This window comes from Staurois parvus, unplaced genomic scaffold (assembly GCF_062004578.1).
Source record: "Staurois parvus isolate SC_StPar_1 unplaced genomic scaffold, SC_StPar_1.0 ptg001133l, whole genome shotgun sequence".
Lineage (NCBI taxonomy): Eukaryota > Metazoa > Chordata > Amphibia > Anura > Ranidae > Staurois > Staurois parvus.
The window spans coordinates 3,744,799-3,765,864 of NW_028318929.1; the positions used below are offsets into that span (position 1 = coordinate 3,744,799).

The 21,066-nt window shown below is 42.5% G+C and overlaps 1 protein-coding gene across 2 annotated transcripts in view; it reads left to right on the forward strand.

Moving 5' to 3' along the window:
- APOM (apolipoprotein M) overlaps positions 1-21,066 on the forward strand; it is a 49,957-nt gene that overhangs the window by 482 nt on the left and 28,409 nt on the right. The window contains exons 2-4 of one of the 2 annotated variants that reach the window (XM_089659141.1): positions 10,508-10,653; positions 18,232-18,305; positions 18,395-18,493. In XM_089659141.1, coding sequence (XP_089515267.1) covers positions 10,508-10,653; positions 18,232-18,305; positions 18,395-18,493 — 319 coding nt within the window. Of the gene's footprint in view, positions 1-10,495; positions 10,654-18,231; positions 18,306-18,394; positions 18,494-21,066 lie in introns of both variants that reach the window. The other variant, XM_089659140.1, reaches the window with a different exon arrangement.

Below are 21,066 nucleotides of genomic sequence, written 5' to 3' on the forward strand. Positions count from 1 at the left end.
ATAGCCAGCACTTTTTGTTTTAGTTTTGGGTAGAGTTGGGAAGGGATAAAACCCCTGTCAGATTATTTTTAGCTTTCTGTGACCCGTTGGGGTGGTCTACCTTCACTTCATGTCCCAGAGGTACAATAAAGGAAGATTCTTTATAGTGATGTGTACTCTTCTTTTACACAGTTGCCAGCAAAAAAAAAGGTACGCACTGTAAGATGAACCCCTAGCACTTGTTATGGCAACAATTCTGACATTTTGGATTTTCTATCACTTTCTGCATCATGACTAACAGAGGGTGGATCTATTTAGTGGGAACACAGAAAGCAAAAAAAAAAAAAAAAAACTAGGCCTAAACCAGACCTACTTAACCAAAAAATGTCTTGGCTATACATACATTTTAAAAAACTAAAGTTGGAAGCAGGGGTGGACTGACCATTTGGAAACTCGGGCACTGCCCGAGGGCCCAGGGTCAGTAGGGGGCCCCATGAGATGCCCCTGGTACCTTTTTCATAGGCTTTTTTGAGTTTGCGCAAGGACACAGGGGCCCCATGATCCCCTATTGCCCGGGGGCTCCATGAGTTGTCAGTCCGCCCCTGGTTGGAAGCATTACTCACAACCTGAAATTTTATGACATATTGGAATCTCTGTGTGTTTCTTTTCCTATAGAGAAATTAGAATAAATCTTTTTAAAAATTGACTTCTATGGTAAAATATTGTATTTTTTGACAAGTGACAAGTTTGTTGTGCTTGCTTTTGGCACAGGAGCATCACCACAGTGTATATGGGCACAGGAAGTTTTAGCACCATTAAATTGTACAAACATATTTAGTATGTTATGTATTTGCCACTAATTATCTTAGTTATGTTTTATTGTAAGATTACATTGATGTTTAGAGTTCTAACCCCTATCGCTAGTCCTCAATTTAACCTAACCCCAACCTAAACTATCTAACTCTGATTTAAATGACACCCTAATTTGTACCACTAATTCATAACCCTTAGGCCTCATGTACACTTGAACTCACCAAGTCGTTAAACTCTCCTGGCAGCAGAAAACTGCTAAACACGACATAAACACATGCAAACGCGGTACCTCGCTTACCCACGTTTAGTACTTGGACGTTTATTCATTTAAGTGGCCAGAGTATTTTCCATTGACATGGATAAACACCCAAGCGCTAAATGCGTTTTTGGTGAGTTTAGCATTTTTTGCCCAAAACATTCTTCTCCTGAACGCGATTATTCAGCGTTCAGAAGAGGAATGTATAACTGCCCGTAAACTCTGCTGCTCCTAAACTCTCGTAAAAGCCTAAGTGTGCATGGACACACAGGCTTTTATGGAGTTGAGTTCAGGGACTTTGGCAAAAGAACACCAACAGCTCCTAAACTCACGTTTAGGAGCAGCAGTGTACATGTGGTCTTAACTTAACCTCCCTATCTCTACTAACCTCTCAGGTAGGCCATAGATAAGTCGAAAACCAAATGAAAATTCTTGGTCGTTCATTTTTCGCATCATTAGAGTGGGAGCTGCAACACACAATGTTTGTGCTGCAATCGAAAGTGCCTGATCCAACATGCTGTATTTTGTTTAGAAAAAAACGAAACAAATGGTTGCAAAATTGTATGCGCCATTTTCGTTTTTCGATCAACAGGACCTTCGGCTTTCAATCCATCTATGGCCAGCCTCACACTAACCTCCTAAACTAGGGGTGTCAAACTGGCGGACCTCCAGCTGTTACGAAACTACATGTCCAATCATTCCTCCGTCTTTGGGAGTCATGCTTGTAACTGTCAGCTTTGCAATGCCTCATGGAACTTGTACTTTGGCAACAGCTGGAGGGCGGCCAGTTTGATACCCCTGTTCTAAACTAATAATAAACAATAGTGCAGCGCTAACAAGCTAAATCACTATAAATACTACTTCATGGGCTAAAAAAGCCAAAAGCACCTACATGTGAAATACTTAAATAAAAGTATAAACTATATAAAATGTGAAAATTATAACACATCTTAAGGTGACCAAATTATCTTAGTGCCCCATTCCTGTGCCAACAATTAATAGTAAAATAAAAATCACAAGCATAAATAACGTGATAATGCCACTTCAAATCTCATAAATGAACAAACACATAAATATATAAGTCCAATAAAATAATTCAGTGACGCAGCATACTTCATGCAATGTGCAATTAGTGCTCAATCGTGTAAGTGCCAACACACTTTTCCACTCCAGCTGCAGTGCCTCCTCACCTCCTTTCTATGACCCCTAGGGGCCACAGAGCTTTCAGGATCACCCTGGATCCTCAACAATTCCGTCTGGTAAACCTCCTTAGTTCTCATATTATGCCTCCTCCACCTTTTCTTCTCTGTGACTTATGAGGTCTTTTAGGCAGTATTTCTGTGAAATCTCACTCTCATATTAGTGAGCAAAAAAAGAGACCCTCCATAGTGTAGTAAATCAAACTTGCAGGCGTTTATTTATAAGCAGAAGTTACTCACATTGAAATACAGCCTCTTCCTCTCCCCTGCATGGGTAAACTGCATTCATGTGGTACTTCCTGGGAGTTTCAAGATGGCGTCCCGTACCGGAAGTGCGTCACTTCAAAACCGGAAGCTGCGTATCTGCGTACCTACGCGTTACGTCACGTGGTCTCGTGACTTCCTCGGGGGATAAACAAAAATTAGTTTGTTGCTGCCATGGATGCTGCCACATGGATGCTGTTACAAAAAACAGCCATTTTCCATGGATTTTCCAGCATGACCAATAAAAAGAAACAAGAAGATCTGCGAAAAACGGCCAACAGCATTTCCCCACTAATGGTGTGAATATCGGCTGATTTTTTGTTCGGACGAAAATTCGGCCGATAAACAACCCGTCTATGGCCTGCATTTCAAGAAAATGGTTGTTTTAGAAATGTTCATTCAATTTACTAGTGGTTTAGTGTGGACAAATATACAATTATTATCAACTACAGTGACAAGGAATAGGAGAAAGATGTAAAAAAAAATTCTAACCTGGCAGTACTAGGGTCGTCGGTTCCAATCCCAGCCACGGCCCCACCTGCCTGGAGTTTGCATGTTCTCCCTGTGCCTGCATGGGTTTCCTCCAGGTACTCCGATTTCCTCCCACACTCCAAAGACATGCTGGTAGGTGAATTGGCTCCTGTCTAAATTGTCCCTAGTATGTGTATGTATGAATGTGAGTTAGGGACCTTAGATTGTACGCCCCTTGAGGGTTAGGGACTGATGTGAATGTACAATATATATGTAAAGCGCTGCGTAAATTGACAGCGCTATATAAGTACCTGAAATAAATAAATAAATAAATAAATAATTTCCTATCTGATTGAAATTTGGAATCACATTCTACCCATGCTGAAACTGAATGTTAAAATTCTCAACATTGTCATAGCAATTAAATAAACATTTTCAGGACTTTCACATGGAATTTGTATAGTCAGTAGTGCTATTATCAAATACTCTGAAAATGATCTTTGTGAGAATGTTCACACTAAACTCTAACCCAGGGGCAGACTGACAACTCATGGGGCCACCGGGCAATAGGGGATCATGAGGCCCCTGTGTCCTTGCGCAAACTCAAAAAAGCCTATAAAAAAGGTACCAGGGGTATCTCATGGGGCCCTGTACTGACCCCGGGCCCTCGGGCAGTGCCCGAATTTCCAAATGGTCAGTCCGCCCCAGCTCTAACCATGTATGGCCAGCTTAACCCTACTCCTTTTTCCCCTCAACATAACTTGTCTAGAACAATAGACATTATCCTAATGCCAATATTTCTTCCATGCTGGAAATTTATTTCACCAACACAAAGTTGTGCTGTAATCTGTCAACAAAAAATGTTTTCGCTACTATAAAAAAAACTTAAAAAAAAAAACTCTTGCGAAAAGAAATTGGAAATGTGTGTGGTGCACACAGGTAGTTAATTTCCCGGCTTGCAGAACTGTCCCATCTGAAAGAGGTCTGTTTCTCTCTCTATGCCCAGCAATCTGGTAGTGGAGCTACTATCAATGGAGGTCTTGGAGGTCTTCACATGTGTACCTCTTGTACTACATTCTCTGTCAATAGATTAGATAACGGTGCACAGCAAAGTCAACAAACCTACACAATATCTACATTACCCCTTATTATGAAACTACAATCAACACTGACCACTGAGAGCAGATGGGGAATACAACACAGTCTGTGTTCATTATTATCCAGATAGAGGATACTCAAAAGTATAAAGACTATTGGATTGGGTTGGGTTGGGTTGGGTCGGGTTGAATTGTGCATGGCTTTATCACACTGGATACCAGAAAGATCCGCAAGCAAGGAACCTGATTCTAGCTTTGTGAGTGATGGTAAGAATTCGGTCAGACCATGTGTATTCTGTGCAAGGGAATGTAAGAAAGGCTCCCTATTACACATAGAGATGAGGTTCAGGTTTGTGGTGAAACCACTGGGATTCAGGAGGTTTGCGAAGCACAAACTTTTGGCTGAAAACTTTGCAGGATTTCCACCAGAAATAGAAACAATTGAGTACTGACGTGATCAGGGGCGGACTGACAACTCATGGGGCCCCCGGGAAATAGGGGATCATGGGGCCCCTGTGTCCTTACCCAAACTCAAAAAAACCTATGAGAAAGGTACCAGGGGCATCTCATGGGGCCCGCTACTGACCCCGGGCCCTCGGGCAGTTTCCAAATGGTCAGTCCGCCCCTGGACGTGATACTTTTTTTTTTTTTGCACTAACATACAATTTTGAAGACAAGCTTTCGGGGTATGTCCCCTTCTTTAAGGTCCAGGCAGTACTGCCTGGACCTGAGTACTATAAAAAAAGTATCGCATCAGTACTCAATTGTCACAGAATCATTTAAAAGAATAGATAACTCAGCTCCTTCAATAAAAAATGGAAGGCTCACGGAGGCCATATACTCAGTGTGTCTTGGAGTTTTTAGGTGGAGTTAGGATACTATTTTTACATTTTTGTTCTTTTTTATTTGTTACACGTTCTCTTTCACTTAGCATAATCTAAAAACAAAAATTAGCACGTTCTTTTCTGAAAACTCCAAAAATACAGTTTTCCTCAGCCATGCACAGGGAGATAGGGAGTTAGGATGAATTCCAGGAAGAGTCATTTTTACATTGGTCCAGGACCACACACACCCCACCCTCAACACCCATGTCCTTTATCCCCTTCACATCCCCCACATCCATGTCCTCTACCCCTTCACACACACCCCACCCTCAACACCCATGTCCTTTACCCCCTTCACATCCCCCACATCCATGTCCTCTACCCCTTCACACACACCCCACCCTCAACACCCATGTCCTTTACCCCCTTCACACCCCCCCCCCACATCCATGTCCTCTACCCCTTCACACACACCCCACCCTCAACACCCATGTCCTTTACCCCCTTCACATCCCCCCCCACATCCATGTCCTCTACCCCTTCACACACACCCCACCCATGTCCTTTACCCCCTTCACATCCCCCCCCACATCCATGTCGTCTACCCCTTCACACACACCCCACCCTCAACACCCATGTTCTTTACCCCCTTAACATCCCCCCCACATCCATGTCCTCTACCCCTTCACACACACCCCACCCTCAACACCCATGTCCTTTACCCCCTTCACAACTGTAACCAGCATTTTTTGGCAGGAGTGTTTCTTGGCTGGGAAAAAACTGGGGGTGGGGGGGTAAAAAAAAAAAGCTAAAAAATGGTAAAAATGCAAACGTGGCAAAAAGCTGCTAAACGCGAATGCAAAAACAATAACAGGCTCTCAAAAACCTGCGGTTTTAACGTGACTTTACACAGCTAACGCCACCAGCGTTATTAAAACGCCCAGTGTGCATGGAACCTTCAAGTTAAACGTGGCAAACCGGCATTTTTGGAAGTTCATATATGAAGAAAAAAATTTTTTGGGAGGGTAAAAAAAAAAAAAGGCAAAGAAATGCAAACGCAGCTAAAGGCTAATGCAAAAACGCTAAAAAGCTCTGAAAAACTTGCTTTTTTAACATGACTTTACAGAGCTAATGCCACCAGTGTTATTAAAATGCCCAGTGTGCATAGAACCTTCAAGTTAACCAGCAGGTAATTGGTTGCTAGGCAGTCTGAGCAACCAATAACCAGCTTGTTAATAGGAAAAGTTAACTTTGGCAGCTCCCGCCCAACCCCTCTCCCCACCCAGTGCTTTGCTGCCTCCTGCTCTCCGCTCTAGGAGAATGACAGGGATGGAGGCTGGGAGGAGAATACGGCCTTTCCCAACCCCCCACCCTGTCCCCATCCCCGTCCCCGTCCAGTATTTGCTGCCTCCCACTCGCCGCTCTAGGAGAATGACAGCAGGCACAGGCTGGCACAGCTTTAAGTGGCATTCTCTGATTGGTTGAGAAGGATAGGTGGGGTGGTGAGGTCACAATCTCCACTTTGTCCTATCAGAGAACACTTTGCATTCTTTGTAAAAATGGAAAGTGATACCTGCATGGTGCCCATGTTGAGTGGGGAGCTCCTATGTTTAGTAAGCAGCAGTACACCTGCTCAGGATGGGACGCAGAAGCTAGTGGCTAACTATAGTAGTGGGATCCCATTGGCATGACCAAGCTGGACCAATGCATCTATGTAAAAAATTTCCATACCAGCAATTCAGTTTCAATATTTAACATACCGTAATTAACCTTGTCTGTACTCAATTAATTATTGAGTATCAATTATTTAACTCAATTAACCTTGTACTGTAATCAGTGCAATCTTCTTAACAAACAAACCTAAATACTGTAATATTAATAAATCAAACCCACTGTTTGCAGCTTACAACGTACAGTGATTTCCCCACCCCTTAAAAGAAAGACATAAACAAAAGATGTAGCGCAAGCTCTATTCATTAACACCACATATAAAAAATAACTTAAATGCCCCAAAATAAAAGTCCAAAGAAGTTAAAGTGGAAGTAAAGTCCACATTAAAACTTGTACCTACAGGTGAGTTTATAATAAGGCTTACCTGTAGGTACAGTGAACTTGCACAGTGAACTAAACAGGAGATATTCACATAACATGCAGCTGGTGTCATCACCAGCGCATGGGCTCTTAAGAGACAGTATATCATGCCGGAAGGTTCCCACACACATTATTATTATTATCACACAGTATTTATATAGCGCCAACAGTTTGCTCAGCGCTGTACATTACAATGGGGGACAATACATGAGACAGTACAGTAACAATACAATAAAATACACGAGGGGTTCGAGGGCCCTGCTCCTTGGAGCTTACAATCTAGGAGGGAGGGGACAGTGGTACAGGAGGAAATAGCTGTGGGGGATGGAGTGATGGGGAGAGCAGAGGAGATCAGCAGTTAGGTGAGGGCGGGTAGGCTTCTCTGAAGAGATGGGTTTTCAGGGTGCGTCTAAAGGTGTGGAGGGTAGGTGACAGTCTGATGGATTGGGGTAGTGAGTTCCAGAGGATGGGGGAAGCCCTGGAGAAGTCCTGGAGATGGGCATGGGAGGAGGAGACCAGGGAACTGGAGAGTAGGAGGTCTTGTGAGGAGCGGAGAGTGCGTTTTGGGTGGTAGATGGATATCAGGTTGGTGATGTAGTTTGGGGCAGTGTTATGAACAGCTTTGTACATCAATGTTAGTATTTTGAATTTAATGTGTTGGGCAATCGGAAGCCAGTGGAGGGATTGGCAGGGGGGGGGGGGTGGATACGGAGCGGTTGTTAAGGTGGATGAATTCAGGATAGACTGAAGCGGGGATAGCCTGAGTTGGGGTAGGCCAGCGAGGGGGGAGTTACAGTAGTTAAGTCGTGATATGATAAGGGAGTGAATGAGTTGCTTTGTAGTTTCTGGAGTTAGGAACGTGCGTATTTTGGAGATGTTGCAGGGGTGGAGTCTGCATGAATTTGTCAGTGATTGGATCTGGGGCTGGAAAGATAGATTGGAGTGTAGAAAGACACCTAGTACTCTGGCTTGCGGGGTGGGGCTGATGGTTGGCGTTGTTGGTCGTGATGGAGAGGTCGGGGGGGGGGCGTGGGCTGGAGGGAAAACTAGGAGCTCGGTTTTGGCAAGGTTTAATTTGAGGAAGTGGCGTGACATCCAATCTGATATGTCGTTCAGAAGGCTAGTGATTCGAGCAGAGACTGAAGGGGTGAAGTGAGGGGTAGAGAGATAGATTTGAGTGTCATCGGCATAAAGATGGTAGTTGAAGCTGTGGGAATGTATCAGTTGACTAAGGGAGGAGATGTAGATGGAGAAAAGAAGGGGCCTGAGGACAGAACCTTGGGGGACCCCTACAGAGAGGGGAAGTGAGGGTGTGGTGTCAGCATTATAGGTAGGAAGAAAGCCAGGAGAGAGCGGAGTCTCTGAGGCCAAAAGAGTATAGTCTTTTGAGGAGGAGGGGGTGGTCAACCATGTCGAAAGCTGCAGAGAGGTCGAGGAGTAGTAGCACTGAGTAGTGGCCGTTGGCTTTGGCGGTTAGCAGGTCGTTGGTGAGTTTGAGTAGGGCGGTTTCGGTGGAGTGTAGGGGACGGAAGCCAGATTGTAGGGGATCAAGGAGGTTGTTGTCGGTGAGGTGGGAGCTTAGGCGATTATAGGCTAAGCGCTCAAGGAGTTTGGATGAAAATGGCAGCAGGGAGATGGGTCTAAGGTTGTTTAGGTCGGTGGGATCCAGGGAAGGTTTTATAAGTATGGGAGTGATGTGCGCCAGTGTATGTGAGGGGAGGGGAATGTGCCAGTAGAGAGGGAGAGATTATAGATGTGAGTGAAGGAGCGTAGGATGGAGGAGGAGGGTGATCGTAGGAGTTGTGTGGGTACAGGGTCAAGGGGGCAGGTGGTAAGGCGAGCTTCAGAGAAGACATGCGCAGGAGTGACTTCATCTTGGCCTCGGCCATTCATAAGGCTGGAGCCTGCGAACCCGGAAAGAAGACCTGGTGAAGATGGAAATGCTGGGGAGCCTTGACAGCGCTGCGCTGGAGGGCACTGTGTAAAGGTAAGTCAGTTGTAATGTACCAGTATGCAGTACATATTAGTACATTATGACCTAATCCTACAGGGGCCCTTTTTCTTTTTTTTTTTTTGCAGTTCACTACCACTTTAAGAGAAAATAAATATTAAAATGTGTTTCCAGTCACCAGTATTGTCCACAGGCTCCAACAATCTTCAACTTAGGAATAACCCATGATCTGCACACAGTCACCACCCATGCTCAGTGTATGCTCACCTCCAGATGAGACCAGGGGCGGACTGACCATTCGAGCACTCGAGCACTGCCCGAGGGCCTGGGGTCAGTAGGGGTCCCCATGAGATGCCCCTGGTACCTTTTATAGGCTTTTTTGGGTGTGGTTTGAGTGTGGGCAAGGACACAGGGGCCCCATGATCCCTTATTGCCCGGGGGCCTCATGAGTTGTCAGTCCACCCCTGGATGAGACCCCCGATTATTATCAAGGTCCAGAAGCACAAATGCCACCTCACGGGCACTGATCAGATGGCTTACCATTGAAGTCCTTATCTTCTCCACTCTCCTCTAATATGGACATTCACTCATGCAAAAGAATAGAGACTGATAGTGCTCCCAGTACATAAAAGGACAATTTACATAAAATAAATATATAAAACAAGTATGAGCACACTCAATGCTATATACATCGCACGGAACAATAAGTAGCTCGCCTCTCACCCAAGGCTCTGCTGACCTCAAGATGGCCACCACATAACTTCACTGACATAGCTGTGCTTCCATAAGCAGTAAGCCTGGTCCACGGGCTTCTTCAGTAGGAAGCAGTCCATACTGTAAATTAGATTTGTATTGAGCTGTATTGTAATTGCACTGTCCCCTTTATATTGTAAAGTGCTGTGCAAACTGTTGACGTATATCTTGTATTATAATAATAATAATTTGTACACTGCCTATTCTAACAAAGGGTTCAAGATCTAAAAACGTGGCTTCTGTATTGTATGCTAATAGGAGGAAAGTCAGTGTATTCAGAATAGCTTGTAGTCAGCCCAAGACCTGCTGCAAACACCTACAAAGGCAGAAAATATTTTTAAAAATTTTTTTGTGTGAATGGAAACACATAACAAAAATACAATGGGGTGTTTCAAAAATTTTACTGTAAAATACACTTTAAATTATGAGCCAGCCAAAAGGCCAGTGTCAACGCTTTTGTTCACTTTATACATATCATACAAGTGTATGAGAATGAAAAAACAGCTAAGGCAAGCTAAATGAAAATCAAAAGATGGTCAACTGCGTCAGTCCATGAATTGTGAATGATCTCAAACACATCTGAAATTGATAACAAAGCACCATTGACACTGGCCCATAACATATTGGGTATTTTTGTGTACTATCTGTGAACCTCAAAATGGATTCTGAGACCCCGTTTGTTACCCTGACCCACAGATTGTGCATTTGTGCTATAAATTAAACCTGGAGGCCTCACTATGAGCTCTCCATGATTGATATTTTGTCCAGTGGTTGACTTTATATTAAACTCCTGGCAGTTCCCGTTGCAGTACTTGGGGAGGTGGCATTTCTTAGCTGCGGCTGCACATCCTAGAAGCCAGGAGCTGGAGATCTTCAAGGTCATGGATAACGCCCAGTTCAACGTCCAGGAAAGCATGGAGAGAGAGAAACTGGAATTCACTGCATCCATCAGAGTGTGAGATAAACCGTATGTCTCTATCACCCTATCCCTGCTGTCTTCTGTTATCTTCCATCTACCCCCTAGAGGTGGTCAATTATACACAGGATGTTATTGTTCCATGATATAAATATTTTTCAAACATATCACAATGTAAAGACCTTAGATGATCAAAGATGGTGACAGTACATTGTAGAAGATGGTTTTCATGCTTTTTGATGAATCTGTTGATGTAACACTTCACTTCTACAGCACCTCCTGGGTCAGAATGGAAATTTGCCTTGAGCCCTACAGCAATAAAACACTCAACTAGGCATGTTGGGTGAAGCTAATGACTGCATACTCCATGTGTCACCAGTTAAAACCCTTAATGACTAGCATTCTCACGTTAGGACAAAAATCTGCAATTGTCCTTGACAGTGTATAGTGAAGTGTAGTATGCATTCTACAGACTCAGCCATGGCCATATTAACCACTTCCACGCTGGTCAGATTCTGACACTTTTAACATAATTTTTTTTTTGCTAAAAAAATTACTTAGAACCCCCAAACATTATACAGTGGGGAAAATAATTATTTAATCCCTTGCAGATTTTGTAAGTTTGCTCACTTACAAAGAAATGAAGGGTCTATAATTTTTATCATAGGTGTATTTAAAATGATAGAGACAGAATATCAACCAAAAATCCAGAAAAAAACACAATACAAATATTATGAATTGAGTTGCAGTTTAGTGAGTAAAATAAGTATTTGATCCCCAATCAAAACATGACTTAGTACTTGGTGGAAAACCCTTTTTGTTCTCTAAATCCTTAAGGTTTCTTGGCTATCACTTGGCAACTCGAAGTTTCAGCTCCCTCCATAAATTTTCTATAGGATTAAGGTTTAGAGACTGGCTAGGCCACTCCATGACCTTAATGAGCTTCTTCTTGAACCACTCCTTTTTGCCTCGGCGGTATGTTTTGGGCCATTGTCATGCTGGAAGACCCATCAATGACCCGTCTTCAGTGTTCTGGCTGAAGGAAGAAGGTTCTCATCCAAGATTTTACAATACTTTGCCCTATCCATTGGCCCCTCAATGCGGCAAAGTCAGCCTGTACCTTTAGCAGAGAAACAGCCTCAAAGCATTATGTTTCCACCTCTGTGCTTGGCTGTAGGGATGGTGTTCTTAGGGTCATAGTCAGCATTTTTCTTCCTCCAAACATGGCGAGTCAAGTTAATGCCAAAGAGACAGCCACTTAAATCACTTCTACTTTACAGGCCATCGTCTGCTGTAAATTTTGATATTGGGGCAGGCATCATCCTGGTATAACTACTGATAGCCCAGGATTACATATGACGTCCACCTGGGATAAGGGGTTAAGGTGGATCTTGCTGAGGTATAAGGACCTCCAAAAAAAGAGTGTTTATGCTCACTTGTCCCACCATTCACATTTGACACTTCAGGGCATGTTAGATGCTTGGTCCCCCACTGTGCTCTGTGGTTTCTTCTACCAGCCTCTATATCACTACAAAACACAATGATGAAGGAGTAAGTGGAAGGAACCACAGCATGCAGCAGGGGACACAGGTATCAGAAGGTGTTTATTGGATGGTTCCTGAATAGCACAAAGACTGGAGAAACGGGAGGCAGGACAGTTGAGTATAAACTCTTCTTTTGCAGGTCGTATTTTTTATTTTTTTTAATTTAGCAACAGAGTCTTTTAAAAGCTTAGTGGTTTTATACATATTTTCTTTCCTTAATTTCTAGAAAAAAATATATTTTTAAAAATATTTTTTTTAATTCAGGTAAACATAAAATAATGTATGTTGTTATTTTGTATTCTTTTACTAAGGCAGCAGGTGGCACTTTAGGATCTTCATCATATGGTTTTATCTACCTCTAAAAAAGCCTAATGTTTATAGACCTTAACAGCTGAAATTTACTTACAAAGGTGGTCTGTGAATGAGCAGCAGTGACTACTCCCTCATCTGAAGGAAGAAAGAGGGGCCTCATGGCAGGCGGCCACTGCTGTTCTGCTTCTTCAACTAACTAACAGTGCTTTGGGAGTCCTTTGTCATTGAATGTTTATTTATTAGAAAAATATAAATATATTAGTAGAAACCAAAAATGTCTAAACATTGGGTGTCATTCAACCCCAGAAATAGAGTGAAGCTGGATAGCAGATAGGTGAGTCTTCAGGGGATAACACCAGAAGTAACGTGAGTAATACAGTGAAGTTAAAGCTGATCTCACTACAGCTCAGCTCCATAGAAGACAGGCCATGATTCTGCAGCACAGAACCATGACTTTTAAAGAAAACTGCAACAAGTAAAATGCTGACTTAGCTAGGAGGGATTAGTCAAATTCAGCTGGACTTGTTTTGTGATGTTGAGACATTTCACCACCATTCCAAGTGACTCCCTCAGTTCTAATGAATGTACATGAACATACCCCAGTATTGATAGCCACACATGTAACTCTGTAGCCTTAAAGTGTTTCCAAACACCTGAAAAAAATAAGAATATATTCAGCTTACCAGTACTTAGAAGTGGCGACTGTATTAGTTTTTTTTTTTAGGATTTTTTCACTTTCTTTTCAGCTGATGATTCCACCAGTAACACAATTTCTGTCCTAGGGTGACAATGCTCCCTCACTGTACTATATTATTACAGGAGCAGTGTTGTCACCCTAGCAGGGCCAGATTAATGAAGGGGCTATCGGAGATGCAGCTCCAGGCCACTATCTTAGTATAGGCCTAGCCACCCAAAAAGAACAGGCCACACACGGAAAGTAATGGGCTGGTGGGGAGAGGTCTCCCTTGACTGACCCTGCATTCAGCACACACCGCCTAGGCCAGGTGGCAGGATTATTGACAGGCACCAGGTGGGCAGTTCTACGGAAGCCTGGTATTTAACTTCTGTAGTGTTGTGTTAGGCCTGGGGCTTCCATAGTGTTGGGCCTGCATGGCCGCGCCCTTTACCCTCAGGGTGCACGTTGACGCATGGCTCTTATGGAAGCCTGGCAAATGAAATGCCATGCTTCTGTAGCATTACCTCTGCATGGCTGCCCCATTTCCAATTTGGGCACACCAGCACAGGCTCCTGGAAACTCAGGAGGGCAGCCAGTAAGAGGAGAGCTGGGATATGAGGTTACTTATGTCATATCATCATATCCCTCCTAAAAATGCCCACCAAAATACTTAGCTCTAGTCCTGGCCCATGATGCTCTTAATCCGGCCCTGCAACCTAGGACAGTAAGGGGTTGATTTACCAAAACTGGAGAGTGGAAATCTGGTGCAGCTGGCGTGGTAGCCAATTAGCTGCTATTTCCAGCTGGTTAACCTCCCTGGCAGTATGATTATGTCAGGAATTTTGTACCAAAAGCGGTACCATTTTTTTGCATGGAAATTTGGTGTTATGTATTGTAGGCCTGCAATTCTTAGTAATTACTTACTTAATAAATACTCATAAAAAATAATAATATAATAATAATAAATTTAATTCAATAATATAATCAAACCAAAAACACTGAAATTTGAAATATAGCAAGTGGTTCTGATTTACTATCGCTGTTCTCTAGCCGGTCTAAAACCGATTTTGACCTAAAGGGACGCTTTTTGGACGCCATGGACTTTTCTAAGTTTCCAGGCAGAAAGAACAGTCAAAATGTAGGCAGGGCACAGGACAAAGCAGTAGGGACAAAATATATGTGAAATGCATTGAAACAGCAATGTTTTACTATATAATCATTTTTAAAAAAACTACATTTTTTAAAAATTTCAAATTTGCCGCCGGTTCCGGCGTCCGTACGTCCCGACGTCACAGGGACCAGAACACAGAAGCCGGATGCCGGCATCGGCCGGAAGAGATGGCCGGGGATGCTGCAGGGGACAAGGTAAGCGCTGCAGGGACCCCCTGAGCAACGCCGCATGGTAAGCCCGAGTGTAGCTCGGGGTTACCGCTCTTCGTACTGAAATTTTACCCCGAGCTACACTCAGGAATACCGCCAGGGAGGTTAAGCTTTGACCAAAAAACATAGAAACTGATTGGCTACCATGACAGCTGCACCGGATTTTGCATTCTACAGTTTTAGTAAATCAACCCCTTAGTGTTTACGGACTACAAAACATATCCTCCTCTCCTCTTCTCCAGTACACAGTTGGGAGGTGTTTTGTAGTCCTAACACTTTTACTGATATTTACTGGCATTATTTAAGACAACAGGATGGCACTGGATTTCTGGTCAGGTCAACCACTTATAACACAGGCATTGTTATTGGGGAAGATTTACTAAAGAAACATAGACTGCACTTTTCAAGTGCAGTTGCACTAATTTTCCCCAGAGCTTGGTGAATGTGGTGAAGCTCTGCTGATTTCTATCATCCAGTTGTGCAAACAAAATGCAGTTTTTTTTATATTTTACTTGCACCTGATTGGGTATTCTTTACAAAGTGAAGTTACATTGCATTCACCAAGCTCCGGGGAAAATGATTTCAACTAAAATGATTTTATTAAAAGAGGTATAGACTCCAGAGAGAGAGATATCATATTACCCCGGTACAAATCATTAGTAAGACCTCATCTGGAATATGCAGTTCAGTTTTGGGCAACAATTCACAAAAAGAACATTGGGGAACTGGAGAAAGTACAGAGAAGGGCAAACAAACTGATACGAAGCATGGAGGAGATCAGCTATGAGGAAAGATTAGAGGAACTGAATGTATTCTCTCTTGAGAAGAGGAGATTAAGGGGGATATGATCTCCATGTATAATACATAAGGGGGGATATGATCTCCATGTATAATACATAAGGGGGGATATGATCACCATATATAATACATAAGGGGGGATATGATCTCCATGTATAATGCATAAGGGGGGATATGATCACCATGTATAATACATAAGGGGGGATATGATCACCATGTATAATACATAAGGGGGGATATGATCTCCATGTATAATACATAAGGGGGGATATGATCACCATGTATAATACATAAAGGGGGATATGATCTCCATGTATAATACATAAGGGGGGATATGATCTCCATGTATAATACATAAGGGGGGATATGATCAACATGTATAATACATAAGGGGGGATATGATCTCCATGTATAATCCATAAGGGGGATATGATTACCATGTATAATACATAAGGGGGGATATGATCTCCATGTATAATCCATAAGGGGGATATGATCACCATGTATAATACATAAGGGGGGATATGATCTCCATGTATAATACATAAGGGGGATATGATCTCCATGTATAATACATAAGGGGGGATATGATCTCCATGTATAATACATAAGGGGGGATATGATCTCCATGTATAACACATAAGAGGGGATATGATCTCCATGTATAATACATAAGGGGGGGATATGATCACCATGTATAATACATAAGGCGGGGATATGATCACCATGTATAATACATAAGAGGGGATATGATCACCATGTATAATACATAAGGGGGATATGATCACCATGTATAATACATAAGGAGGGATATGATCTCCATGTATAATACATAAGGGGGGATATGATCACCATGTATAATACATAAGGGGGGATATGATCACCATGTATAATACATAAGGGGGATATGATCACCATGTATAATACATAAGGGGGATATGATCTCCATGTATAATACATAAGGGGGGATATGATCTCCATGTATAATACATAAGGGGGGATATGATCACCATGTATAATACATAAGGGGGGATATGATCACCATGTATAATACATAAGGGGGATATGATCTCCATGTATAATACATAAGGGGGGATATGATCTCCATGTATAATACATAAGGGGGATATGATCTCCATGTATAATACATAAGGGGGGATATGATCTCCATGTATAATACATAAGGGGGGATATGATCACCATGTATAATACATAAGGGGGGATATGATCTCCATGTATAATACATAAGGGGGATATGATCTCCATGTATAATACATAAGGGGGGATATGATCACCATGTATAATACATAAGGGGAATATGATCTCCATGTATAAATACATCAGTGGTTCATATAGTGAACTCGGTGTAGAGTTATTCACCTTGAGGTCATCACAGAGGACAAGGGGGCACTCTTTACGTCTGGAGGAAAAGATATTTAGTCTCCAAACACAGAAAGGTTTCTTCACAGTGAGAACTGTGAAAATGTGGAATAGACTCCCTCAAGAGTTGGTTCTGGCCAGCTCAGTGGATTGCTTCAAAAAAGGGCTGGATTGTTTCTTAGATACACAGAATATAACTGGATACTAACATTTATAGGTAAAGTTGATCCAGAGAATATCCGATTGCCTCTCGGGGGATCAGGTAGGAATTGTTTTCCCAGCAGGAGCAAATTGGATCATGCTTTGCTGGGGGGTTTTTTGCCTTCCTCTGGATCAACTGTGGGTATAGGATTATAACTGGATGGACTTTTGTCTTTTTTTCACCCAGATTAACTATATCTATCTAACTGCACTTGCAAGGTGCACAGTCTATTTGCCTTTAGTACATCAACCCCATAATGTTTTCAATGGTGTATTGAACTGGTAAAAGGGAGCAAACAGGAGTAGTCCATTGTTAGGGTGTGCCTACACTTTAATTCAATTACCATATCAAGGCAGAAGCCTTGTGAAAGTTGTGAAAGCCTTTGAGACCATCCTGTTCTAACAACATATTCCATTCACCAGCATACCATGAAGTCTGGGGCTGGTGTCAGTGATTTGAGTTTCATGGCTTAAAGCCCAACTCTGGGAAAATGTAAAATGATCCCTTGCAGCGGGGCTGCACTCACACTACAAGGGTTAATAACTTGAGGAGAATTTGTTTTCCTTAACTGATCCTCCCCTCCCCTGGCAGATGGCAATCCCCCATGCCCAGATGGTGGGCTGTCCTTCAGCATCATCACATCCAGTGCAGTGTCCCTGTATACTTGGATGCCTCCTTCTAGTATCAGACAGGCATTTCTCCCGAAAACTCTCCAGACCAGATCCTCAGTGAAATCCCTCAATCAGATTCAGAAAGTTTCAGCAAACCAGCCTCCCAGCTCTAGCCTAGCTGGGACCTCAATGAGCACATGTGGAACTACAGCTGGGTTGACCAGAAAGGCCGCACCCCATCAGGGTGGGAACTTCTCCTCCAGGACAAGAACAAGGCTGCCTCAGGTGCCATAATATTTATACACTCCCAAGCCACCTACTGGGCACCCGCCCCCTAGGATTGGTTGAGGCAACATAAATATTCAGGCTGTTGAGTTGTTTCTTCCAGCCCACTACATTCTAGAATCCTCCAGAATGCGGGGGGAGTAGTCAAACCTGCGGTCAGTGAAGCCTAGAACAGCCCAAAGCAGTCACAAACTGCTCCACTGATTACAGGGGAGCTAAAAGATCTATATTTACCTAGCCTATCTAGCAACCTATCTAGGAGGGTGCTACAATAGTCCATTGGAAATGTAGATTGGAAATGCGCTTTAACTCTGCATGCTCCAACAAAATGTTTAATTTGACATAGAAACCCACCATTCATCTACATTATATCTCTATTCTGTGTTGTGTCTGTTGGTCATCCATTTACACTGGTCTCTTTCTTTCCAGTAAGGATGGCTCATGTATTCCACGTAGATGGATTTATCTGCTAAATGAAGGCAGCACAGAACTCCGGACAGAAGGTGAGTGATCAGCACAATAGTACAAATAGATCCCATCTTATCTGATTTAGAGTGCTCACTGGCCAATTTTAATTGTATCCTGTTGGCAGGACATCCAGACAGACTAACTGAGCTGTTCTCCTGTCATTGCCCCGATTGCATCATCCTGAAGGAAACCGATAACGGCACCAACAGACTCCTGGTCTACTGTAAGTTAATTTAGCCAACACAGAAAAAATAGCTCACCAACCGACCTTCCTGCCTAAGCCCATCTGGAAGATGGGACAAAGTTCCACCTTGGTGTCTTGCCACATGTGGTTGTGAGAGAACATATTTTTTTCACAGTGAAATTGCTCAAGGCTGCTCCACTGCTCAGGAACTGTCTTCCGAAGTCTGCTAGAAAACTGACACATCTGGGAATGTCAATCCTATTGGTCCCCTTCAGCTCTCCGTGGTTCCACTATTGTGTCATATAATGATGTGAAGGTTATCGGGAGGAATTAGTAAGACCTGGGGAAAACTCATGAGAGTGTCTCGGAAATGTTGCTTTTCCAGCAGACTTTGGTGGACCATGTCTCAGAATCGGATCAGAGATTAACAGTGCAAGCAGTAGAAGGGTAAGTATACAAACTCTTGTTATATGGGTACATCATTTCCTGGAAACTATAGTATACAGTACTGTGCAAATTACTTGGGACAAACAGGATATTACAATGAGACAATTTCAGGTTTACAAAACGAATTTATTTACAACCTGTCAGTAATGGATATGAATTCTCTTAGCTTTAATTACCTCCCTTACCCTTTAGGCATTGATGCCACTCATTTTTCACACAAATCATTCACTTCAGCGTCTTTAAGCCACACTTGGAGAACTCTTTCTATCACTTTAATTTTTGTCCTAAAATCCATCTTTCTTATGCAAGCCTTCACAAGGGCCCACAGGTTTTCTATCAGTTTAAGTCTGGTGAATTTCCTGGCCTTTTAAATACTTTTAATTTTTGTTGGGAAAAAAGTCCTTAGTTACATTGGAATTGTGGCAGGGAGCTAGGTCTTGCTGGAACACTCTGGCTCCATCAGGAAACCGCTTCTTTAGTATCAGGGTTAGTTTAGCCGTCAGAACACTTTCATACTTATTACTCTTCATCATGCCTTCAATGGGATGAAGTGTTTCTGGTCCATAAGCAGTAAAGCACACCCAAAACATGACTTTAGGTAGATGTTTAGGGGTTTGCTGGAAGTGGTTATTTGCCGAATGAAGTTTGACCTATATCCATGGACATAAGACGGGTTTTGTCTGAGAATATCACATACTCCACTGCTCCAAAGTTTAGTCTCTATGTTTCTTTGCCCATAATAACTGCTTCTTCTTCATAGTGGGTGTGAAAGGCTGCCTCTTTGGGCATCTGGCTCTGTGACCACACTGGAGTCAGCAGCGCACAGTGGAAGCATCCATGAGATGTAAGCTCCCTTTTGATATCCCATCTGGTCTTCTTTGGGTTATGATGTTAATTCTTCTGATTAGACCATCATCCCTCAGCGTAGTCCTTCTTTTTTTTCCACATTCTCCTTTCCGAGAAGTGTCCTCATACTCTTGATCCAATTTTACAATCCAAATTGATTTCCCCACCTCAATTGCATTTGATATCTCCAAAACCATTAATTCAGTATTTTCTCTCAAAACAATCATTTTCAGGAAGTGATATCCATCTACATCTATACCTCATGCACACAGGACGTGAGAAAAACTCCCCTAGAAGCCTTCCACCTGGCAGCAGCGGTGTTGCATAAAAAAACGCCTGATGCTTGTAAAAATATCTAACACTTTTACAAGAGTTTAGACACGTTTACAAGCATCCAGTGCTTGGGCGTTAATTCATTTAAATGTCCAGATTAATAATTTATTCTGGCCATCAAAATTAATTAGCGCTGAAGCATCAAGTGTTTTTTGGCCAAAACACTGCTGCTCCTGGACATACCGGCCCTGTTATTTTTTTCCTGCCTGTAAATGATCCTGCCAATAAAAGTCTATGCATGCATGGAGACATAGGATAACATGGGAGGCCATTTACAAGCAGTAAAAAAAAATGCATGACACCCCTAAAAGTGACTGAAAAAATGCCCTGTATGCATGAAGCCTAAAAATAATAAAATGATAAGGAATGTTGTAAACCAACTTTAATCATGACCTCATTGTGAGAAATATCAATTCAAACTGAAGCGAAAGAGTGAAAAGCAGGAGGACTTCTCAAACAAGTTTAGTCATGAAGAATCAATCTGTAGCAAGTATATATTTGCATAGGCTCAATATAGAGTCTTGAATCAGTGCTTGCAGGCTTGCCATAACTAATCTGCACAGTATTGTAGCTACAAGGTCACTACAAAAACCCACTACCTATAATTATTTTATAAAAGTGAGGTACAGCACGTATGAAAATAAAAAAAAGCAGTTCTTGGGCTGAACCTTGTATTACCTACTCTTGTGTTCTCCTGAACATCGGTGCTAACAGACCCATAAGAAGACTGCAGGAAAAAAGGGTATGTACTGTATAATGTGATTTTGTTTTAAGTAGTGAAGGTGTTGGGGGCTTCAGGAAGAGCAGAAGGTGGAGGCTTCAAGGAGGGCAAAGCTGGAGGGTAAGGCTGGCCATACACTATACAATTGTCTTACAATTTTCTTACAATTTCTGCCCAATATTCTTTAGATTTACCTTCAACTATGTAGTGCAAAGGCCTGTCTAATTGGATACAATTGAAAGTGTTTTTTTAGGTTTGATCTCAT